Source organism: Polyodon spathula, chromosome 3, assembly GCF_017654505.1.
Source record: "Polyodon spathula isolate WHYD16114869_AA chromosome 3, ASM1765450v1, whole genome shotgun sequence".
NCBI lineage: Eukaryota > Metazoa > Chordata > Actinopteri > Acipenseriformes > Polyodontidae > Polyodon > Polyodon spathula.
In genome coordinates this window covers 26797912-26823940 of record NC_054536.1, presented here as the reverse complement: position 1 = coordinate 26823940, position 26029 = coordinate 26797912, and the positions used below count along the sequence as shown (strand labels likewise).

Sequence of the window (26029 nt, the reverse complement as noted above, 5' to 3'; positions counted from 1 at the left end):
TCAACTACACTGACCCATCCCTAGTACCATGATCTGTTGTTAGTATATGGTAAATAAACTTTACCTCAGGGGGAGAGTGTACACAATTGAAAGTCGCTGATGTTTCTTTTTAGCTATTGAAATGAACGGCTTTTTCATGGGTAAGAAAATAAATAGGAGTTATTGTTTACATACAAGAAGAGTTGTCAGACCGATGTGTACAATAACACCGGTTTCTTTAAATGTCTGATATGCAAGTTTTCAATGCTTCGCTCCATTTCTGATTAAAAAAATTTAATATGAATTAGCATGGAACGACCTTGAAGTAGAAACACACAAGTGACACAAATGACAGGCCTGTTGTTGATTTAAACATTTCCCTGTTTGTTTTGAGAAGAGTAAATGTTTGCATGCAAGGAGTGGTCGATATGACGCACTACAGCTCAGGGGCTATGCGTGCACATACTGAGCCAGCCCAGGTCTGAGCTCAAGTCTAATCTGATCTCTGACTAGGTTAGTTGAGGTCCAAGTTATAAGTGTAAAGGCAGCATTACCACCATGTGTAGCAGTGCCTGGTTGATGGTCATTCCATTGTAAGCACTCACCTGGTTTGGTGTTGGCTTTGATCCACTCTAAAAGCTCCTCCTGTGGGATGTTACTGAACTCTCCCATGATGCTCCACTGATTTCTCAGGTTAGCAAACCCTTGAACAGACATGACCACTATAATCACCAACACCATCCCATGGTGATTGTATTTCCATTTTATCCACCCAAACAGCTGGAACAAAACAAGTAACAAGCTAAGAGTCACATACATAGACAGAGACAATGATAATTTGATTGATTTAGTTTTGACGATTAATTTATTTACCACACAAATAAACTTTTTTTTTTGTTTCATATAAAACTACCGTATTGAAACGGATTAGTAAAATGGATCAGGTTTCACCAATTTGACCCGTCTGAATGGTTTGTTTCATTTCTAGAACATGGATACTGCTGCATTTGTGGGATCAAGCAAATAGCTTGCCCATTCTGCATACTGTAGTTTTATTTATATTTGTAACAACATTTTGGCACTATTTGCATAGAAGACAGCTCAAAAGAGAGTAAGCATTGGCTATTGTGTTGTGTTATGGCATGGATTGGTCTGACTGCTGGTAAACATAACATGAATATAAATAAACCAAACAGAGATTTGAAAACTGAATTACCCTCAGTTGAGAATAAAACAGGTAAAAAATTCCCTGTCTGTAGACAGTGAAGGAGGCAACAGTGAGCTGTAAGATGCTGTTCAGTGCTATGAAATGTGCAGTATACTGTATTCTACGGTGGCCCTGAACACAAATATGAATTGAAAAACACAAATACAAATAGAAATAAAACACAAAACAAACAAAAAAATACAAACACAAATCAAAACAGAAATACAAATTGAAAAAGATAAAAATGAAAAAACGTAATTACTCCAGCACAGTCTCCATCTGTTTCTGGGGAAGATGAAGCTGTTTAGAAAGCGCAGGTCTTTAGTATCTCAGTGGTATATTTCTGTCAGTGTTATAATTGATATCGCAATGGTAACCATGCTCCTCACTTTCTGACAAAAAGAAACATGTACACAGCGGGGAGAAACATGTGCACAGCAGGGGGATAAGGCACTTGTACAGCACACAGAGTTTAGCTGTGGTCATAGGAGCTGGAACAAACGGTGCTACAGCATCTAGAGAAAATAATGTTTTCAGGTTTCAAAATGTGTCAGATCATGACTGCAATAGGACTGCGAGAGAGGGATACGTCACCCAGTTCAGTGGCTGATAGTCAAGACAGAGTTTCAGTGTGCAGAGCCTTTACTTGCTGTGAGATAAGGTTTGTTTCAGCGCAAGAAATAGATTATTTTTAAAAACGTGAAATATACAGAGAACTTGAACAATTAAAGAATGGAAAAACGAATGCTTTAGAAAGCAATAATATTGTGGTTGAGGCAGCAAAAAATCTTAATTTCACCAGCAATAAAGCAAGGCAATATATTAATTATGAACAGCAAAGCAAAAAACAGCAACTTTAAAACGCAGTGGCTTTGATAAGCAAAGATAGAACTAACACTGTGAATGCTGAAAAAAAACAACCAAACAAAAAAAAGAAGCTCATTATTTTTATTAGTACTCGTAGTGGTGTTGTTATTGTTACTGAAAACTTTAAATAACCAATATACTATAAATATACTAACTCCTTCAAGATTTGACATATAGTTGTAATTGCATTCATTTATCTGTAGAAATACTGCTTTTTTTTTTTTTTTTTTTTTTTTTTAAACGAAATTGGTAGTTTTTCCATGATAATAATGTTATCTATATTGTCTTATCTGGAAAAAAATGGTCTGGCAGCAAGACAAAGGTATGGCTATTTTTTTTCTGGTGTAAAAGCAGCCACTGAACTTTCTGCAAGTACAAGCTTTTTCTCTTGTATTTTGTGATAATTCAGTATTACAAAATGCATCATGTAGACCAGGGGTTTTGAACCTTTTTTTGACACTATACCTCTTCTGTTGGGAGGTTTCAGCTAAAGTACCCTTTACAATTTTCGCTCACTGAATGGTACCACAGTTGCAATAAAAGGCAGAATAATCTGGTTACCACATTTCTTTTTTCTCCTGTTTATTTAATATACAATTTGACACAACAGTCTGGGACTGACAGATTGCTGAGACATAAAGCAAACAGTAGGCTTCATTCTGAAAACTTTATTATATCTCTTTGGATACAAAAAATTAAAAGGTGGTATTTAGCAGTCTTTAGAATTATGTGCCGTTTAAAATGTTTACAGTATCAAAAACATTAACCTCGAAATAAAACTACAATTACTAACTAAAAATGATCCAAAGGGAGTCTCTATATTACTTTGTCGCTTTGTACTTTCTGACTTGTGTTGTTCTTTGTTTTTCTATTGCAAGTAAGACGTGTTTCAAACACCGAACACATATTCAACCAGCTGCTATTGCTGTTAATAAAATACAGCTGCGGTAATAAACAAAAAACGTTCAAGTATAAGTATTGTGATGACTACTTATCTTTACCAGAGCATTTATACTTCGAAAAAACGCAGAAACACTGTGCTTCACTGATACGACAAGTTAAAAACAGCAAAGACCATGAGCAGCACAGACCGCTCTCTAGGCACAATCGTCAGACGCCCGCTTCACCTATATCACAGTGGAAGTCTATGCAATCGAAACCGCGCATGCGTACAGGTGGATAATGTAGATGTGACAGATTTTGTGTTTTTTTTTTTTTCATTAGTGGTTAACTTTGAGCTGCTAATCCAAGATTAAATAAATATACATACACCATGGTTTACAGAATATATAATACTGTTAAAAAACAAATTCAAGATCATTACTTTCTCTTACTTTCATTTTTATTTGTGCATTTTTTGTTGCCCCTATGACCCTTAGAAGTACCCCCAGGCGTACCCATACCCCGGTTGAAAACCCCTGAAGTGGACTATTAGATCTTCCGTTGATATATCAACACCCGTTAAACCATCTTTCTGTTCCAGGCTTTTTACGTTTTAAACCAAAATATCTCCAGAAACAGGTGGAGACTGTGCTGGGGTATCTGAAGGAGTGGCCTCCATTGTAATGTATTTCCGTTGTGAAATTACTTCTGTCATATTGTCTGCTTTTTGTATTTGCGTTTCCTGCATTTTGATTTATACGCATGTTTTTTAATATTTACTATGCCACCGTAGTAATCAGCTCTCTATCACACACAGACAGACACACAATCAATAAAATAAGAAAATATATTTTCTTACCTGCCTCGAACATATCAATGATGCCATAATACACATATGAGGAGTAAGAAAGAGCTTCAACCTCATGATTAGGACTGCAAGCACTGTAAATGCTGTTAACTGCAAAACATGGTAAACCATCTGGGGAAAAAGAAAACACAAGACAGCTATTAATTAAAATGGTATTGCTTAGGATCCTCAATAAAATTATTACAAACATGCTGTAGTCAAAGCAAAACCATCTCACTTCAAAGATATCATTTAATATGTGAATAGTGAATAGTCACTGACAGCTATTTTAACTGGATCAAAAGGCTGCGTGTCTGGCTTATTTTATTTAGTAAAATAGATATGCCAAAATTGTCCAAAAAAAAAGTGAATCCTTACCTCTCCATTTGCAAAATATGCTGTCCTGAATGAAAGGAAGCATTACAGTCTATTAACAAAAAAAACAATACACACACACACACAAAGCACCACCAGCTAAGGTCACACATCAGTATAATGAAATGGCTTTATGGAGATGACTGCGTCAGCTTTCCAAAACTAATAATACAAAAGTATGGCTACTACCATCACAACAAACTTACATACAGTAGTTTCCATTATTGACAGGTTTTTTTTTTGTTTATCTGACCAGAGCATTTCACAACATGAAATGTTCAGCTGAACAAGACACATTCATATGGGTGAACTTTCTGTAACTTGACCCCTTCTGTAAACATTTTTTTTGGATAAATCAGGAACTAGCCTAAGCTAACATAATTCAAGCCCTTTATCTGTACATTTTCTAGGACAACAGGGCAGAAGAGCACAGCACTCAACAAGACAGGATACCGAGAGGCTGTTCGGATATTCGCATACACATTGTTTTGTGGTTCGTTATTGCCTTTTAGGAATACTTATGACGGTAATGCATACTAAACATTTCAAGTGAATCCAAGTTTTACACCTTACAGTGTTTACAATAAGCACAACATACTGTATCCAGTGCTGTCCATAATCGCAGAGCTGTATTTTTATTAAACATTACCCTGAACGTGCCGACGTGCGAATAAAAAATATGACAACAAATCAGCGAAAATACATTGCTGCGATACAGACAACACAGGCTAGAGCAAAAGTAAAGTAACTCACGCCCTTGGTTGGGCTGCTCCGTTACTTTCATCGTTTATTCCAATGAGTGCCACGTGATCTTTAATAGTCATATGGTCAGAAGACCTTATTTGAAACTTTTACTGTTTGAATCCGATACACTTCTAAAAAACATTGATCTTAAAGTGATCCCTTTTCACAGCATTGTTAAAACAGCACCAAATAAACTTAAGATCTGGCAGTAAACAAAATCAATTAATTCAATACAGAAGAGCTTACTTTTTGGAAAGGGTATGTTCAGTGCCATCTGATTTATTGTCACTCATTCTTAACACCCCCCAAACCTCTGTTACAGCCTGAAGAAAAAGGGTCAGTAATTGTGTAGATAAGGACAAGCATCACATTTAGTAAACAGCGCATGCATAATAAAATAAACATTTCTTTATTTAAAGAAACAAATAGCTTTTAAACGACAAATGTCTATAGTTTTCTGTTGTTTAGCCGTTTAGGGAGTGGCTACGCTTCTGAAATACAAAGGATTTCCCAATATGCTTATCATGCACACAATCAAGGTTTTCACTATTAACTGCTATAGCACAGATACATGGCAAAATAAATGTGTTTCATGCATTTGTAACATACAAACCTTACAACAAACCTATTTTCTGGTCCCATCAACTTGAAATAAAGCAGACAGACTCACCTTTTCTATAATTATCACAGAAACACAGAGAATCATAGGCACAAGCAGCGTTTTTAAATATTTCACAGGAGTCTGAAATCAAACAGTAGAATGTTTTACTGTAAAACTTGAGAACGAAATGAACCTTCCAAAATGACGAACATTCAGGTTATTGCAAATCATAGATTAGAATACATTTCTCTAAAAATATTTACCTCTTTTTCCATGAAGTCAAATTCGGCAGCACAGGTGTACATCAGCGTATCAAAATCTTTATAACTTGTAAACTTCGATTTTATTAAATTGCTTATGTGGGCCTGGGATTTAAAAAAAAAAAAAAAAAGGAAGTAATGATTAAAATAAATCTGATATTCTTCCACTGAGACCCAAGTGAGGGTACAGTTCAGGAATAATAATAATAATAATAATAATAATAAAATATTTAATGTGCTATTCAACTTACATCATCGCTAACTCCAAGAATGACAGAACTCAAGAACTTTAACAAAACTGTAGATATAAACCAACCAACACCCTGAGCAACCTGCGAATAAAAGATACAAATAATTAGAATACATGAAAGGATTAAAAATGTATATAAATTAAGTATTTTATGTATATAAAAAGGTTTGCATGCCATCACTTACACATGTCAAAACTGCTGTTTTGCAGAACTGTGAAATTTGTGTTCTAATTGCAATGATTACCTGGAAACAAAAAAAGAAAAAAGAAATATATTAAAAAAAAAATATATATATATATATATATATATATACACACACACACACATATATACATATACACACACACACACACACACACACACACACACACTGATTGAGAGCTGGTTTCAACTAAATAAAGTTAAACATGGATAATTCTTTGTTGTTCAAGTATATAGGTCAATTAACAATATAACTATTGTATCTGAAGTTGCTTTTGTCTATTAGGAGTTAGACAACCAGCTACTAAACGACTGAGTGCAGCAGATCATGTACTTTTCTCTCCATCCTCCACCTTGAACCATAGTAGGAGGCTGAACATATGTTTTACTGATGCTGACAGAATGGTCATCAAACTGTGATAAAACTGATTTCACATTCATCTCCATGGATAATGCACCATGTTGCCAGGAGTGGAATAAAGTGGAACATCATTGATTGTACAAAATATAGTATTGTGTTGCTTCTCTCATTGCACACCAGATCTTTCCCATTGCAGTTACTTTTACAGCATATAAACTGATATGCTGTTCAGCGACCTTAAGTAAATCAAGGCATTGTATTTATTACAAAATTAAAAATAATAAATACATTCCCCAACTTACCCAAATTGTTACCAGTGATGATGCATAAAAGGATGTTAACAACATGCCATTTCCAAACATCAAAACAAAGCAAACCAACAGGGACATCTGAAAGAGAACATTAAGATACAAGTTTGCTAATGAACTGCAGTTATTGCATTGCAGCAAACAAAAACAATGCCTTTACGAAAGGCTGCCGAGATTTCATGAAGGTTAACTCGATGCAACACAGCCGTGCAAAAGATCATGTTGCTGCTCCAGAAGCACGAGCAATGGAGCCATATACAGAGCGTGTGCCATCAGCAATATGTTCAGGAAAGAAAAGGGTGCCATGCTATCAGCTATGCAGACTGCCTTTTATCTTCCAAACAACAGACTGAATTCAGACTTTGGGCATCTGTGGCAAAGTGCCCCACCCCTGGGCTATTTATTTGTGTTGTACTTTACGTGTAGTGTGTTAATGTTGGTGTATAGTCATTGGTACAGGGGATATAAATGGGTTTGTGTAACATGAGTGGTTTAAAATGTATATTTGTATTTAGGCACGAGGATTGCACAGCACTTCACGTGGAGGTAAAATGTAGTAATATGTGAACACGGGGAATTGCATTTTATTAATTCACGTGCAGTTGTACAGAGACTCCAATTGAATGACTGATTAGCAATCGAGTCTTGGTACAGCTGCATAAAAGCAGCATGTTTTCGCTTACTCGGGGTTGTGTGTTTGGTGAGTGGAGAACGGGACTGAAGACAGAGGTAACAGTTAGTATAACAGTTAAATCATAATACAAGCTCAACGTGTTTTGCCTGTGTAGTCCGTTTGGTTTGTCTCTATTTTGGCCGCCTATAAGTGCCGTGTCCTGTGTCTTGTTTGTCTTTCAACCTTTTATTTGCTGTCTGTTTCATTATTAAATGCTGAGCGAAACCAATCGCTCAGCTTAACCAAACTCCACCTCTCTCGTTTATTTGTTGGTTCCTGGTTCTGGTCACCCACTACAGCCGTCTTTATGGCAGCATCTAATTATGTTCTATCAACCAATAAACCATGTTAATTACTACCGGTACCTCACAACTACCACCAGCATACAGTATGAAGTCCCAACTGTCATTTTAAACTAAACAAAGTGACAAACCAAGTCTACCCATTTCCAAACATGTAATCTACCCAAACATGTAATCACAATATGGTCAAAACCGTGTCAACATTTCTTTTTCTTTAGTTAACAGATACAACAGCACACATTACAATACATTTATGGAGTACTACACAGTAGTACTATATTAAGGATTAGGAACTCGACAACTTATTTGCCATCGATAACCATTAAAAATAAAAGTTTAAATAATTATGTTACTGTCCACCGCTACTGTGCTGCAGCAAATGCTCTTTTAGACTTCTTGTGCAGCATGGTTTTAAATTATTAGTCTCAAGTGACTGCATAAACATAAAACCCAAGGAAAATCCTGATTTGGAATCCTATACATGAGCATGATACATTTCACCCCTTTAAACACACACATACTATAATGAAAAAAAAAAAAAAATACTACCATGTGAACATATAAGAGTGACCGTAGCTTTACGTAGCCCAGATAACCCACAATATGCGCAGCAAATAAGGATGCAACCATGTGAACATATAAGAGTGACCGTAGCTTTACGTAGCCCAGATAACCCACAATATGCGCAGCAAATAAGGATGCAATCTGAAAATACAAATGACACGATTAACTGAACCAAAAAATACACAATTGAATGCTTAAAGACCACATTAAATACCAAATAAGACATGTACACAAATTATAGTAATTCTTTCTACAAGATTTAAAATGTTACATTATATATATATATATAATATCTTACAAGTATTAATGGTTGTGTTTTAAAGTGTCACAGTCATAGTACATTTTCTGGACTCTTACCTGAGTAAGTAAAACAAACTGGGCAAACTGCCAAGGAAGCATGAAAAAGACATTAGAAACACCGAGGGCAACAAAGGCAGCTTTTCCTGCTCTTGAACTCCTAAAAAAAAAAAATAATAATAACAACTCAAATGTTTAAATATATAGAAAACATGGTTAGGGTAACCCCCATAAAACCCCCATCTGTAATAGAACTTCACCTAGGGGTACCATACCTGAGGATGTATGTTAAAAGCAGCATCTGAAGCACAAGGAACGGGTAAGAGAAACTCTCACGCAAGGGAGGAGTCCACATGACTCGGGTACTCTAAGTAAAAAAAGATATATGGGAGAGAGAATGCCAAGCATATAAATATTTAGGGTATGGTTCAATATGCAAGAATAACTTTTATTATACAAATAAGGATAGCCTTATGTATTTTCTGATGCCAGGTTTTTCTGAACTGCTCTGTAAAAGTTACCATTAAATGGATAGAAACAATTGGCGAAAATACTAGATTCTGATTGGCTGAGACCTTCTCATTAGCCATTAGATATCTGGTGATAACACAACACTGCAGAGCTTCTTCCTCCGAAGTGGCCTCATCACAGTAAACAAAATCAATCGTAAACTGCAACTGTAAGCCTGGGTAAATGAAACCACTCAAATCAGTCAGTATGACAGCAATCCCTGAGATTAACTACAAAACCAGTCGAATCAGTCAGTATGACAGCAATCCCTGAGATTAACTACAAAACCACTCGAATCAGTCAGTATGACAGCAATCCCTGAGATTAACTACAAAACCACTCAAATCAGTCAGTATGACAGCAATCCCTGAGATTAACTACAAAACCACTCGAATCAGTCAGTATGACAGCAATCCCTGAGATTAACTACAAAACCAGCTCCCTGAGATTAACTACAAAACCACTCAAATCAGTCAGTATGACAGCAATCCCTGAGATTAACTACAAAACCACTCAAATCAGCAGTATGACAGCAATCCCTGAGATTAACTACAAAACCACTCAAATCAGTCAGTATGACAGCAATCCCTGAGATTAACTAAAAAAGTTCTGCAGCTGAAAACACTGAAAAAGAAAATGTCAACATCTCGCCATACTGAGGTAAATGAAGCAGATTTAGACAACCTAGAAATTAACACAGCTGAGAAAAACACCAAGCGGCAGACAGTTTTCCATAACTGGCTAACTGAAAAGAACATTGACATAATGTCACAATAGCAGCAGCAGCAGCAGCATAAGAACATAAGAAAGTTTACAAACGAGAGGAGGCCATTTGGCCCATCTTGCTCGTTTGGTTGTTAGTAGCTTATTGATCCCAGAATCTCATCAAGCAGCTTCTTGAAGGATCCCAGGGTGTCAGCTTCAACAACATTACTGGGGAGTTGATTCCAGACCCTCACAATTCTCCGCAGAAGCAGCTCTGCCTTCTGGACAAACCCCATAAATGCATGCTGAAACAATGAATGGCAACATCCAGTTCAATATCTACAATGCCTTACAAGAAGCCCCCAAAAAAAAACATTTCACAAAACGGTTTAAAATCAAATGTTTTATTAAGATAACAATTTTAGTTAATGTGGAACTACTTTCTCTCAGTGGAAGGTTACACAAATATATATATATATATATATATATATATATATATATATATATATATATATATATATAAAAGTTTAAAGTCTTCTTTGTTTACCAACAATAACACACTCATAGACTCATTTAATAATAGCAATAATACACTGCAGGTTCTGTATTATCATATCACCACTTCTTTGGTGGTTGAAGGCACTCGACTTCGTCTCATACCTCACAACACACCCAAGGTGTGGTAATATCTCATGATAACACACACTCTGTTGTGCAGTATTGCTTAAATATTAAATGGTGAGCAGTTATTTCAATGGACTCATCCAGTTGATATTTCCCATACAATGCGGCCGTGTGATATGGGAAATCCGTGCTCAATAATCACAGCAACAAAATGCTACCCCAATGCAAGCTGTCAAACAGCAACACATCTCCTCAATTCTCTAGTGTGTACTTGATAAAGAAAGCCCTTCAGAGCCCTTCACGTCCATCGAAAATTGGGTAACTCCAAGAGAAACTCCACCGAAACTACCTTGGCAACAGGTACTCTGCTTGCAATCTTCGGGCCAAACGACATTTTCCATGAGGGAGTCACCATAAACACCTATAAATCGGCTACCTGAAAAATCTACCATCCACAGATGAAGATTATCTGTAATACATTGATTCTGACTGAAGGTAAGCCACTTCTCACAAAAAGGTACACAGAAATGTTAGCAAACACAAACACCCCTGGAACTAGTGAGCATAGAAAATAGTATATAAAAAAAGTTAAAAGTAATTTAACCTTTAAGCTCCCTAACCTTTTTTTCATCTAAAAAAAAAAAAAAAAAAAAAAAAAACAAGTTGCCATGGAAACCTGATGGCAAAAAAAAAAAAAAAGCACTTGGGGTGGGATGCTTGGATAAACACTGGGGGCTATGCTACGCTGAAAAAATATACCGACAGAGCTCAGTGCTAAGGCTGGTTCACACTTCACACAGCCTTACGACCACTGACAGACTGTCGTGTAGTCGACCACCTAGAGTTTAGAAGAATTTAAGTCTATGACCCAGTCTCCTTTAATCACCAGACAAGACTGTATAGACTAGAAATCGTCCACAGTGACGGTTGCATGATTGATGTATTAACCAGCCTTAAGATGATAACAGCATAACAAAAAGTTTAAAAAAATAAACAAAAGTAGTAATCATAAAAAGTTAAAACAAAGGTTATATGTATCAAGGGGAGAAAAAGAAAAAAAAAAAACTTTACTTAAAAAGACTTACCTCACCATGATTATAAAAGAAACACAACACTGTGACCAAGCCGCCAAGTCTGCTTCCGCTAGTAGGAAAGACAAGGAAAATACATATTAATGTTAATTTGGACAAAACTTTTACACAGTTCTTGCTCCTGAGTTCTGTCTCCAAAAAGACACTTCTGCACAATGTCCTGAGGCGTCCGTATATTTGACATATATGGACGCCCTTAAGACTTTATTTCATATATATGGTAGTCAATATTTTCAGAATAAGAGGACGTATAAAAAAAGAGACGAGTAACACTAATTTGCTGCAAAGGAAAATGTCACTCTTCCTAGTGAAATGACCAAGGAAGTGCAAGACTACCTGAAAACATGGCTTGAAAATAAAGATTTCTTAAACCCACTAATTTAATGACAATACGTTTGCTATAATGTGCTTCGCATGTGAGACCTTTAAAACGAATGGAACTGCACAACAGATTTATGAAATTATTTTGTTAGCTAAATACAATAGAAACAACTCACATCTTTTGTAACCTCCATTTCATAGAGCCTTAAATAACACCTTGTTTATGTATACTTGGGGCTTCTGATTTTTGCTTTTAACTGATAAACAATAAAACACCCTGTGATGAGTCAAAGGGGTTTCGGTCTGCAATTCAGCCTCCCAACAGTAGAAGGCATCAAACCAACTCGGGATTTCCCTTACCAAGGTCTTGTGACCATGACAAAAGTCATCTTTTTAAGGGGCGGCACCTTGGTGAGGGGCGGAAGTACGAGTATGTAAATTCCAGCCACTGGAGTCAAGTGAAATTAAGGATACCTGTCAGTTTGGGATTGGTGATCCACTGACTACCGGGGCGGGGTTTGCATACTAAAGGGAACGTGCTACTGTGTTCGGGGTTGGTCCTAAGGAATAGAGGCGGGGAGAAACAGGCTGGAGGAGGACTTGGTTGTTGTGGACTGTGTCACGAACGGGGGCTTTACTAACTGGTTCTTTTCTGTTTTTATTCCTTTTGTTTTATTTTTTGGATTAAAGCAGAACGCGACGAGGACTAAGAGGCTCCCGTTCCTTTGTTTTTGATTACTCCCGCACTCCCTCCCTCACATCCTTTTTTATTATTTTTCTTTTTTTTCTCGTGTAATATTAAATAAAATTTTAATTGTTACACGTAAATCACTGTCTGGAAAATCCATTTGTACTCACACGCCTCACACGTGGTGTCATTGTGGGAGATGGATCCAGCTACAGTTTTGGCGATGTTTAGGGAGCAGGAGGAGAAGCGAGAGGAGAGGGAAGCACGGCGCCAGGAACAGCTCGCCCAGTTCTTTGGTCAGCTGGTAGAGAAAATCTCGACACCAGCGGCGGAAACAGCGGTTGCCCGGATGTTTTCTTCACAACCTAAGCTACAGAAGATGACTCCGGAAGATGATCCTGAGGCGTTCTTGGTCACCTTTGAGAGAGTGGCAGAAGCAGCAGGGTGGCCCAAGGAACACTGGGCCATGAAATTGGCACCCTGTTTGACAGGACAAGCGCAAGCAGCGTACAGAGCCTTGATGGCCCCGGAGGCCGCGGATTATATAAAAGTAAAAGAAGCCATTCTCTCACGCCTCGGGATCACGGAAGAAACATACCGGCGCCGTTTCCGGGAATACCAGCTGTCCAAGGGGGTGCGGCCCCGGGTTGCGGGACAGTATCTCCTGGATCAGTGCACCCGGTGGCTGCAACCGGAAGAACACACACCCCAAGAACTGGTGCAGAAGATCGCTATAGAGCAGTTCACCTCCATACTACCGCCAGGAAATCGGGAGTGGGTTAGAAGGAATCAACCTACCACTCTCGAGAAGGCCATCATCCTGGCGGAGGCTTATGAGGATGCGAAGGAAGGCGCCGCCTCTGACCCCACTCCTGCGCCTAAACTAACCAGGACCAACCCATCAGTGAAGCCCAGAGGAGGTAACCAGACCTTCAGACCATGGAGGTCGAGGTTAGCCCCATCTTGGGCGAGAGAAAACCCCCCTAACCTGTCGGTCACCGACTCACAGGACAAACAAACCCCGTTGGTGCCTTCTACCCCAGTCTGTTACCGATGCAATGAGCCCGGACATATAGCCAGGGATTGTCCAATGATGGAGGTAGACCTGGCAAGAAGATCCTGGTCGGCAGTAACAGGTAAGAACACTGGGGAATGTTGGGAGGGCCCTTATCAATTAAGAGTACAGGTCGGGGATAAGAGTACTAATGCATTTGCGGACTCTGGGTGTGCACAAACATTGATTCGACAAGCTCTTTTGGAGGGGGTAACCTGGGAGCCACAGGGTAAAGTGGCTATCTCATGTATCCATGGAGAAACTCGGGTTTATCCCACCACTAAAGTTAGACTTACTGTTGATGGTTACTCAGCTTACGTTAAAGTGGCTGTAGCGCAATGTTTACCATACCCTGTTCTCCTGGGAAGAGACTGGCCGTTTTTTGATCGTATTTTAGGTCGGGAAATGGTCTTAGTTTCTACCAGGGGACAATCTAAGCAACGGGAGAAAACAATTGGCGAGATTTTCCCGTTACAATCCGACCTGTTTAACCCTAAAATCCGCCTGAGAAAAACAAAGAGAGAGCGCAGGGTGGAAAAATATGAGGGAACTCTGAGACGACAAGGGGAGGGGTCTGACTCAAAGGTAAACCAATCTTGTAAACGGCAGGGTAAAGGAGTAGGTGTTCAGTGTGACCGGGGCTGCGAGGTTACTGATGTGGAAGGTCACATAATAAAAGACACTCCTCTCAGCGTACCTAATCATTGGGACCGAGATATTGACCTGGGCTATGAACAACAAAATGATCCCACATTACAGTATGCTTGGAAACAGGTTAGATATGTTGAGGGGAAGGATATGCAGGAAGGACAACCGGTGGTATTTCCGCATTTTTCTGTATCTGGGCACTTATTATATAGAATAACCCGGGCTCCCGGGACGGGACAGCTCGTAAAACAGTTATTGGTTCCTAGGCCTTTTCAGTCAGAAGTCATGAGATTGGCGCATGACATTCCATTTTCAGGTCATTTGGGAACTGAAAAGACTCAGGAACGAATTCTGGCCCGGTTTTTTTGGCCAGGGGTTTATGGTCTTGTGCGGAAGTATGTATCTGAGTGTCCGGAATGTCAATTAGCTGCCCCTAAGTTAGTTCGCCCCGCACCTCTGGTCTCACTGCCAATTATTGGAGTACCGTTTGAGAGGATTGGTGTAGATTTAGTAGGCCCTCTGGAGGGAGCAGAGTCAGGATATCGGTATATTTTGGTAGTAGTGGACTACGCAACACGATATCCAGAAGCTGTTCCCTTACGCTCTATGAGTGCAGAAGTAGTAGCAAATGAATTGGTTAAAATATTTTCTAGGGTGGGAATCCCGAAAGAAATTCTCACTGATCAGGGCACTAATTTTATGTCTGGCTGTATTCAGCAATTATACAAATTATTGAAAATCCGTTCAATTAGAACCTCAGTTTTTCATCCTCAAACGGATGGGCTTGTTGAACGATTTAATCAGACTTTAAAAAGTATGTTGCGCCGCTTTGTAGATCAGGAGAAACGTAATTGGGCTAAACTGCTTCCCTACTTGCTCTTTGCAGTTCGTGAGGTACCACAATCCTCAACGGGGTTCTCTCCGTTTGAGCTCTTGTACGGTCGGCAGCCGCGGGGTATCTTGGATCTCATAAGAGAAGGCTGGGAAGAACAGTCAAAAGACTCTAAAAATATAGTGAAATATGTATTACAGCTACGCGATCGCTTAGAATTAGTCGGTCGATTGGCACATGACAATCTCAAAGTGGCACAGCAGAAGCAGCAGCAAAGCTACAATAAAAATGCAAGAATTAGGAACTTTCGACCTGGAGACAAAGTGTTGTTATTGTTGCCCTCATCGGAATCTAAGTTGTTTGCTAAATGGCAGGGTCCCTTTGAGGTCATTCGAGCAATTGGAAAAGTTAATTATGAGATTCGACAGCCTGGGCGTCGGAAGGAAAATCAAATTTATCATGTTAATCTCCTCAAACCGTGGAAAGAACGGGAGGTCCATTTTATATCTCCCGAACAGGAGGGAGAGGACTATGGACCCTCAATTGAGCCAGTATCAGCAGCTGGGGTTCCGATGGGGGAACAATTAACTCCTGATCAACGCAAAGAGGTAAGCAATTTAATCAAAATGTTTGGTGATGTGTTTTCTAACGTGCCCGGAAGAACGCATTTGATTGAACATGCTATTATCACTCCGCCAGGTCTGAGAGTTAGACAGAGACCGTATCGCATTCCAGAAAGTCGGAGAGATTCTGTCCGGAGGGAGGTGGAGTGTATGTTGAAACTTGGGATAATTGAACCTTCCCGAAGTGAGTGGTGTAGCCCAATTGTACCAATAGACAAACCAGATGGGTCACTACGGTTATGTATAGACTTTAGGAGGGTGAATGCTATCTCTAAGTTTGATGCATATCCCATGCCTCGGGTAGATGAACTCTTAGACAGGCTGGGGCGAGCTCGGTTTATTTCAACTTTGGATCTGACGAAAGGATACTGGCAAATTCCATTAGCAAAAGCCTCTCGTGAGAAAACGGCATTCTCAACCCCAGATGGTCTTTTTCAATTTTGTACTATGCCGTTCGGACTTCATGGAGCTCCCGCAACTTTCCAGAGACTGATGGACAGGGTATTACAACCTCATCGAGAGTATGCAGCTGCATATATCGATGATGTAGTCATATACAGTTCTTCCTGGAAAGAACATTTGAGTAGATTAAAAGCCGTCCTACAGTCTCTGAGGAAGGCGGGGCTCACAGCGAACATGGCAAAGTGCGCTATTGGAAAAGAAGAAACAAAATATTTAGGTTTCATAATGGGTAAGGGTAGAGTGAAACCGTTGGTTTCAAAAGTCCAGGCTTTGTTGGATTCACCGGTACCTACCACAAAAACCCAGGTGAGATCATTGTTAGGGTTGGCTGGTTATTACCGCCGCTTTATTCCACACTTTTCCACTATAGCCGCCCCTCTCACTGATCTCACTAAAAAGAACGCTCCAAATAAAATTAAGTGGAGTGCAGAGTGTCAGACAGCCTTTGAATCTATTAAAACTAATTTGAGTCAGGCCCCAGCATTAGTAAGCCCGGATTTCAGCCGAGAGTTCATCCTTCAGACCGATGCATCACACACTGGTCTGGGGGCGGTTCTGTCCCAGGAAAAAAATGGTATAGAACACCCGATATTATATATTAGTCGGAAGTTACTGCCGAGAGAACAAAGGTACTCTGTGGTAGAGAAAGAATGCCTGGCAGTAAAATGGGCGGTGGAGTCCTTAAAATACTATCTTCTGGGACGACCCTTTGTACTCATCACAGATCATGCCCCTTTAAAGTGGTTAGACACAATGAAGGATTCAAACGCTAGGATTACGCGGTGGTACCTGGCGCTCCAACCCTTCGCCTTTCAAATAAGGCATCGTGCAGGTAAGTTACATCAAAACGCTGATTTTTTTTCCCGGGAGGGAGGGGAAAAGGAGGGGTTAGAGGTTTCCGAGTGTTCCTTCGGCTCCACTCTGAGGGGTGGGATATGTGATGAGTCAAAGGGGTTTCGGTCTGCAATTCAGCCTCCCAACAGTAGAAGGCATCAAACCAACTCGGGATTTCCCTTACCAAGGTCTTGTGACCATGACAAAAGTCATCTTTTTGAGGGGCGGCACCTTGGTGAGGGGCGGAAGTACGAGTATGTAAATTCCAGCCACTGGAGTCAAGTGAAATTAAGGATACCTGTCAGTTTGGGATTGGTGATCCACTGACTACCGGGGCGGGGTTTGCATACTAAAGGGAACGTGCTACTGTGTTCGGGGTTGGTCCTAAGGAATAGAGGCGGGGAGAAACAGGCTGGAGGAGGACTTGGTTGTTGTGGACTGTGTCACGAACGGGGGCTTTACTAACTGGTTCTTTTCTGTTTTTATTCCTTTTGTTTTATTTTTTTGGATTAAAGCAGAACGCGAAGAGGACTAAGAGGCTCCCGTTCCTTTGTTTTTGATTACTCCCGCACTCCCTCCCTCACATCCTTTTTTATTATTTTTTTCTTTTTTTTCTCGAAAATCCATTTTTTCCTCATTTAACTTGTCTCGTTAAGTAAATAATTTTATTGTTACACGTAAACTCACTGTCTGTGAAAATCATTTTTACTCACAAACGCCTCACACACCCCCAAAGAAAATGAAAAAAGAAATGAAAAAGTTTAAGAAATGAAACACTGGAAACTGGTGGACCACCACAGTGTAATTAAAAAACGTGACTAATATTAAATAAAATTTTAATTGAAACACTGGAAATGGTGACCACCACTTTCACATTAAAAAAACCTTTCTGTGCAGTTACACGTAAATCACTGTCTGGAAAATCCATTTGTACTCACACGCCTCACACACCCCCAAAGAAAATGAAAAAGAAAATGAAAAAGTTAAGAAAATGAAACACTGGAAATGGTGACCACCACTTTCACATTAAAAAACTACCTTTCTGTGCAGTTGGGCAATGTCCCTCTTTCCTGACCCTATCTATCATTGATTTGTTCTGAATACTTTAAACCCGCCCCAACTACTGAGTGGCAGCACATTCCTACATTTCTATTGGAGACTACACTTCTGAGATTTAAAACGAGATTGCAATTACAACAGAAGGGGTTGTTTGTGGGATTTAAAGCTAAAGAAGGTACAGCTAAGTGTGCAAGTACTGTCCTGTTACTACTATTGTGACAGAAAAAAAAAAAAAACACCCAAGCATTTTGGAAATTAACCGAAAACAATAATTGCATACAGTATATAAACAGTGAAAGCCTCAAAAAAATATTTATGTAAAACTAGAAAGTAGCTCAAAATAACCACAGAAAAATGAAATTAATAAAAACCAAAAAACAGAAGGCATATGTATACTGTACTCACATCTTCCACTCAATCTGGATGCCCATGTCAAGAAAAAAAAAAGAAAAAACACAAAAAAAACACCAGCATTTTCTTACCTTAAATATGTCCCGTAGATAAAAAATAAACTCAGCATCAGCCCATTTAATATGAACACAAATGTGACATAAAAGTAAGCTGGGTCTCCCAAACCTAAGGAATAAAAGGAAAGCTAGCAGAAATCATAATGTCAATATACAATTACATCGGATTTATAGCAGAGATGCTAAAAAAAGCTAAGCACCTTTCCTTCTGGGGATAATACCAGGGTATTATGTATAAGGTAACAGCTAATTTTACAGTTTGTCTATTTTGACATACTTAGCGCCACTTTTCAGTATTACGCTTGTTAAAATGATACTATATTGAGACAGAATAGGGCTAATCAGGAATGAGAAAAAGAAAAAGGAATGAGTTTGCAGAGTTAGCTTTATTTAAGTACGCCTTCTGCATTGTGTTATGCATTGTAGAGACCATGTGATGCATTGAAAATAGAACATTTTTGGAAACATTCATTGGTCCATTTGGGGACATCACCATTTTTCTTAAATATTACTTTTTATATTATTGATTTTATTTTATGCTTCAGTTTGGAAGATACAGGTAGTGCAAAGACAACAGTATACATACTTCCTGGAATTCAATGAATTCATGTTGAAATTCACTAAAAGACTGCTGTAAATGCAATCAAACTGTGTGACCTACAGCATATGCTTGATATAGCGCCCTTGTCCTTATTCATATTAGCATTACTGGCAAAACATTATAACAGAAAATATCTGAACAAGAGTAAGGAGCGACTCACCTCTCCGGTCTTCAGTCAAGTCATTTTACTGCATATTACGTAAAGATTTACTGCTGGAAAGTTAAACTTTGTGATGTTGGTATTTTTTGAATGCATATGACGATTGAACTTGGTTGGTCCATTTAAATGTACAACAAGTAACATACCTATTAAATTAGGTCAAGCATGACAGTGTTGTGAGTAATAAAAAAAAAACTTTAACAAAAAAATTAAACCCAAGCGGTGCTCTATCAATGGGAATTTAAAAAATTTAAAAAATAGTAATAATGCAAGTTAATAAAAGGAAAGAAAATATTGGTTAGCAGTTAATTAAATTGACTTTCACATGTTTTATTGGTTAGAAGCCCAAAAGCCTAACCTAAAACTGAAGACAAACTGCAGCATGTTAACTTGCCTTCACAGCTTTCAATCGGTTTTAATCCGTCTCCCCTGTTGACAGCCCAGCACATTTTGGTTGCAATACCTAAGAATCCCATTATTGCAGTGTAAATCCTGTACCAGATGGCTAGGACCACCTGTAGGAAGAGAGAACAAAGAAAGCTGGCAGAGGAGGCTTTCCTCTTTATCTTTCACATGTGTTTCAAATAAATACAGACATGAGATAAATGCCAATAGAAAGCAACTCGGTTGAACTCAAACAATGTGTTTGCAAGGGGCATAGGCAACAGGCAGGCAGAACTACTGAAAAACTGGATGTTCTCTTTAGCTAACTTCATTTGGAAAAGTCTCCAATAACACAACCTAACAAGAATTTAAAAATAAAAGTATTTACTGGATCTACCACGTAGATGTGCAATAATTTTACAAAACCAAAAAGGCCTAGCATTGTATGCAAATGAAAAAGATTACACACAACAGAATACAGTGCAAATAGTACCTCACTGATGAATTAATGGAAAGCTAAGAGTTACTGGCCAGCCAAAAATGTTATACTGCAGGGCTCTAGGCTCAAGATTCACAGAGTTGTTTTTACAGTGTCTGCAGAACTCTTGAGGCAATGCTGACATCAGTGCGGGGCACACCAGTAGTGTCAACGCTGGCAGCAGCGCAGGGTATCCCAGCAGTGGCTGTGGCGCTGGGCACCCCTCATCTTGGTGGTGGTTTAGCACAAAGTGCACCAACTACTCCCTGCAGATGAGGCACAAACCCCTTGCCTCGAGAGAACTGAGGTAGATGTCCGAGGTGCTCTCCCTTTTTGGCGCTGGAGATGGTACCAGCTCCCCTCCCTTTCTTCGGCACAAGAGCCGGCAGCTGTTCCTCCTCTAAAGGATCACCCTTTAAATACACCTGTGGCTGGAGCTTGATTAATCATTTAATTATTTATTGCAGCCACATTCCCACATGTTTTTGCAAGGAGGATTTTAACCCCCTCTCTGCCACCCAATATTCCCCACACCTGCACATACACTGTCCACAATGTTTTACTTGGTTCTTAGTTTTGTTGCTCGGATATACGGTCTCTTAGCATTTCTGCAGCAGCTGTGAATTTAGTTGAAAGTCTAATTAGTCATGTGAGGCTTTAATCTTTCTATTTGGGTGGATCCACTTGCTCTACACTATAGCAATGACTAGAGCTGTAGTTTTTTTTTTTTTTCATGGTAAAAATGTGCTTATTTCGCCGGTCTAAACATATTTATTAAAGCAGAAAAAAACAGTGCTGTCACATTAAAAAAAATGATCATTTTCTCTTGTTATTATAAAACAAATGTTCCTAAATATGTAAGTGCTTAACTGAAAAACAGTAGCCTAAATGCTAAATTGTAGAATATTTAGATTTTTATGTCCATTTTAAAAGACTTTAAGAATTATCAAACAAAACAAAAACAAAATGTAAAAATAACAACAGATAGGTGAAATGGCTCCTTCTTGTACTAGACAGAGCTCTGTAGCAGAAAAATGTAAAACCTTTGATGTAGCTGGTGTAATATATCATTTACCAGAAACAAACTAAACTGGCTGCCAGGTTCCTAAATGCAGTGTAACAGGTAGTCCTTCAATAAGGCAGTTTGTTGTATTTATTTTTAAGTGATAAAAATGTATATTTACACTGTTAATTCAATTTCTGTTACACAGCAATGGGTACATTTCATAGAAATCGTGAAATCCGTGATAACCACGAAAAAAACACAGCCTACACCATGATCCACATGGCACCACACAGAATATCAAACAACTTGAGATACAAGCTACTGCAAAAATAACTTACCTCAGGGTACAGATTGAACCTCTTCAGAGTGTTAATAACAAGAGGGTACTCTGTTAACCTGTCATTCATCACCATATGTAATCCATTGAAAAATGAGGGAGCTTCAATAATTGTCTTGAAATATGAATAGTAAAGCCCCTGAAAAAAAATAAAGTAGCATAATTTAAGGTAAGTCAGCAACATCCATGCCCCACATTAAAAGAGAACTCTCTCTCTCTCTCTCTCTCTCTCTCTCTCTCTCTCTCTCTCTCTCTCTCTCTCTCTCTCTCTCTATATATATATATATATATATATATATATATATATTTGTATTACAGTAGTCTGAGTATAGGAACACCTCCTAAGAAAACACAGACAGACTTCAATATGCCTTAAGCAGAAACACAGCAACAAAATGTATCACACAAATCAGTCAAACAGAAATAATTATATTTAAAAAAAAAACTAAAAAAAAAACACACTTGCAGAATGTAGAAATAATCAAATATTGCAAGGTGAAAAAGTGCTGGGGATGCTAAAATTGCAGTACATTTCACCACCGCCCACTGCTAACCAAACAAATGTGTACAGAACTGTGTTAATTTGTCAGCCTGCAAACTGCCCTGGCATGCATGTTCATGAAAGATGCTTTATAAATGAAAATAGTATTATAAGATATGGTACATAATTGTAATAGTTCTTCTAGGTTTGCTAACTTCTAGCCAAATGACCATGTAAATACAAGTTCAAGGAACATGGCTACTGTGTCATAAAGGTTATCAGGTGTCACCAGTAGCTCACCTAATAAAGCATTACTGCATTGAACCTTGGTTAGAATCTGGTCACCCAATAATAGGCAAGCAACAAAATGCAAGGACAAACCTAGTGTTTCCTCTTCCTTTTGTACTGTATATATGGAATGACTGACAGCCTGTGCTTCCCAGCCATAGATTTTTAATGATATTCAGTATCATCAGCCAATCCGTTTCCAGCTCTAGCGGGACTCTAATGGGACCAGTAGATGCCCGCGAAACATCAAAATGAAAGCTCAGTTCACATCTATTGGACAGCACAATAATAAACGGACACAATTGGTCAATTATCCAACAAAACCACCCAATCAATACTTTACACCAGGGCTTCTGAAACCCAGTCCTGGGGACTCCCTGTGGCTGCTGGTTTTCATTCCAACCGAGCTCTCAATTACTTAAATAGACCCTTAATTGAACTAATAATCAGCTTAATTAGACCTTTTTACTTGTTTTCAGCTCTTAAACAGTTGCAGAGTTCAAGTTACTTGTCAAATGTTATTGCTAACTTGAACTCTGCAATTGTTTTTTGACAATGAAAATATTTGTGATCAAATACCTTGTACTCTGTATCACTACTGAAACCAATAGATTTGATGTGGTAAAAAAACATCCAAGCCAAGCAAAAATCTTTCTATACATCCGAATGTAATAAAGAGCAACTTGAAACAGAGCTGGGATGGTCCTTTCTTGGTAGGTTTTTACTTCATAATGAACTCTTTCTACACAAAATGTTTATTTAAAGGGGGATTTGTTGTTTTCCTAAACATAGCTTTAACTAAAATTACATTTAATTAAACCAGGAGAAAAGTCTGTCTATTGCCAGCTCCTTCTGGCATGCCTCTGTAGCGCCAAAGGTAACAATTACCAGAAACTCTATTTAGCTATTTAGCTGCATACAGTTTGTTTACTCCTTTATGTACCAAATGCCAAAGTTTCATCATTCTAAGGCAAGCGGTTCAAAAAGAAGTTATTGAAATTTGAGTCCTGGCTCTTTCACCCCTGTACAAATACACTAAAATAGTTGTCAATTATGCCAATTTTCAAATTTGTGCAGTACCTTGCGAAAAAAAAGTGGGGCACTACTTAATTGCTTACCATTTCTGTACGAAAAGCCATTTCCTTTTCCAGGGTTGAAAGGTGAGAAAAGTGCCTGTCATTTTCAAAAAGATTAGAAATATGGTACCTGATAAAAAAAAAGAGAAAAGTTTAGAAAACAGGTTAAATGAAGTACAATCCATCAAGGTCTATCCCCCTAAAAAGGTAGACTGCCATAACTTGCATCCAGAGCATAGACGAAGAGATAAAGTAAGTGATCTATGGTGCATATGGTATATACAAGCACCTATATATTGCCTTAGATTTGAATACCCTCATAACTCATACTGAATAATACCCTTAAATTTCATCACACTTGGATTAGCAGTTCTCCAGATACAGATCAAACACACACACAAACACACACACAGGACAGGAAGAAATTCAGCCTGAAACTACTGTACAAGCAAACGTTAATACTCACCAATGTAAAATTCCAACTACAGCAGCTGAAAGAAAAAAAAGTAAAGTTTAAAATTACAAAATTAACAATTACAAAAGTAATGTGTAGCTTGTATACACTGGCATTATAAAATGTGTCAGCAAGCTAGATAGATGTATTTTGAGGCTAGTGAATTAGTGAATGGGTATGGTGTTTATTGTTAATGATACAAATTCACGAAGGCACACTGTAAATCAACTCTAGAAAACATTACAATTCAAACTACTGTGTTTTGGCTACGTGTTTACACACAAGTCCAACTTCCCTGACTTTAGAAAGTTTTATTTCAAGAATAGAACTCTTCAGCAAAAGTACTGCTGTAATTTTTCATATTAATTGACGCGAAGGTATAACCTTTTTTTTTTCTTCTTTTAAACATGACGTACTGGTGGACACAGGTACACAATTCTCCGAAAAGATACAAATTAAAGTGCTGATACAATGAGATCGTAATCCTAATTAATTTCCACTTTCTCGCTATGGTTTTTAAGATCCAAATGACGTGGAACTAATGTTTCAAACAACGATGAAGAAAATGTCATTCTACTATACTTTGTTTTCTGTGACACGTACAAATCAGAGTCTAACAGTAACAGAAATGATAGCCATGAACAGCACAACTGCAATCTACTGTTATGTATACCTATAATCAGAGTGATTCCTATTTTAATGACAACATACGGACTCAGGCCCAGTTTGCTCTTGATGCTCGCAGCAAATGTGCTATTTTGTATCAAGCTGTTGATGCTGGAAGGTTGTTTGCTGTCCCTGACTCCTCTTTTTGATGAGAGTCTGCTGCTTTTGCGGGCTGCGACTGGACTTCTAGCATGGTCTGCGACGCTGTCCTGCGGCTTGGTGTGTTCTCTGTAGGCTTGCAGTCTCGTTTTTACCGCCATGTTTTCATACCTCAAATCTGGGAAGCAGTATAAAAAAAAATAAAAAAAAACGAGTTGTGCCTGTAAAGTTCCTGTACGGGATGGCAGCTCCTGCCTGATTCGGTGTTGGCTTTTAGTTCCCACAATGTCTTTATACTTCGCCGTCTGCCGGATTTCCAATGAAACTACAGGCCTCCGACAGTAGTTACTACAAACCATGGAAACCTGTTTGTTACGTTTAAAGACGCAGTCTCTCGCAGCACAAAGGAGCTAACCACTAGAAACCGTTTTAAGAGCATCGGATGATTCATAATTGTTAGGGTTAGGTTTTAGGGCTGGGGTTGCTTAAGGTTGGGTTTGGGTTAGGGTTACGGTCAGGGTGGGTTGACTTCGGAGAGGTGGCGGGCTCTGGAAGCGAAAGGTGGGAGTTCTTGGCAAATGCCCTAATCACCTAATGCTCTGAGAAAATTCTAGTGGGTATTCAAGTCAATCACTCTGGTCTGAAGGGGACCACCAATCACGCAGCGTTTGTTTCTCCGTTTCTGTAACGATAGAAATCATTGTAGTGTATTTTGTGATCATAGGATGCCAATATATAAATGTAACAATTTTATCGAATAACATAACCCGGTGTAAGAGAGGCACTGTATAAAAAAGCCTATTGTACTAACAAAACAAAAAAAAAACCCAAAACATTATGATGTAACAATTACTTATGTTCTAGTGGACAATAATATGTATGTGTGTGTGTGTGTATATATATATATATATATATATATATATATATATATATATATATATATATATATATATATATATATATATATATATATATCCCATAGAAAGTCTACACCCCCTTTCAAAATTTTCACCTTTTGTTGCCTTATAGCCTGGAATTAAAATGCATTACATTTTTTTTCAAGTGAAAAAATATTCAAGAAATTTGTAGAAAACTAATTAAAAATAAAAACTGAAATAGCTTGGTTGGATAGTGTCCACCCCCTTTGAAAAGAACTTTGAAACAAGACTTTAACGTTATATATGTAAAAAGATGTCAGGATGTTAACAATGGGAACGCCCTACTTTCTCTTTAAGAACTCACAGGCCAATCAATCAGCTGTCAAATGTTTGATTTAATTCACAATAAATATATATATACAACCAACCTTTAAACCTATGTTAATCCTGCTGGTGTTTTCCCTCAAGGAGATTGATTATTGAC

The 26029-nt window shown here is 38.4% G+C and overlaps 1 protein-coding gene across 1 annotated transcript in view; it reads right to left on the bottom strand.

Moving 5' to 3' along the window:
• LOC121312925 (probable C-mannosyltransferase DPY19L1) overlaps window positions 1-24966 on the bottom strand; it is a 32206-nt gene extending 7240 nt beyond the window's left edge. Inside the window, exons 1-19 of the mRNA XM_041244850.1 lie at window positions 24576-24966; window positions 23915-23939; window positions 23491-23578; window positions 21605-21742; window positions 19793-19913; window positions 18653-18746; window positions 11644-11701; window positions 8995-9086; window positions 8780-8879; window positions 8486-8563; window positions 6878-6964; window positions 6198-6257; window positions 6014-6094; window positions 5766-5867; window positions 5572-5643; window positions 5148-5224; window positions 4161-4185; window positions 3795-3914; window positions 585-759 (exon numbers count right to left, since the gene is read on the bottom strand). Of these exons, the coding sequence (XP_041100784.1) occupies window positions 585-759; window positions 3795-3914; window positions 4161-4185; window positions 5148-5224; window positions 5572-5643; window positions 5766-5867; window positions 6014-6094; window positions 6198-6257; window positions 6878-6964; window positions 8486-8563; window positions 8780-8879; window positions 8995-9086; window positions 11644-11701; window positions 18653-18746; window positions 19793-19913; window positions 21605-21742; window positions 23491-23578; window positions 23915-23939; window positions 24576-24828 (1846 nt within the window). The 5' untranslated portion in view covers window positions 24829-24966. The remainder of the gene's footprint in view (window positions 1-584; window positions 760-3794; window positions 3915-4160; window positions 4186-5147; window positions 5225-5571; window positions 5644-5765; window positions 5868-6013; window positions 6095-6197; window positions 6258-6877; window positions 6965-8485; window positions 8564-8779; window positions 8880-8994; window positions 9087-11643; window positions 11702-18652; window positions 18747-19792; window positions 19914-21604; window positions 21743-23490; window positions 23579-23914; window positions 23940-24575) is intronic.
• Between the last annotated feature and the right edge of the window lie 1063 nt (window positions 24967-26029).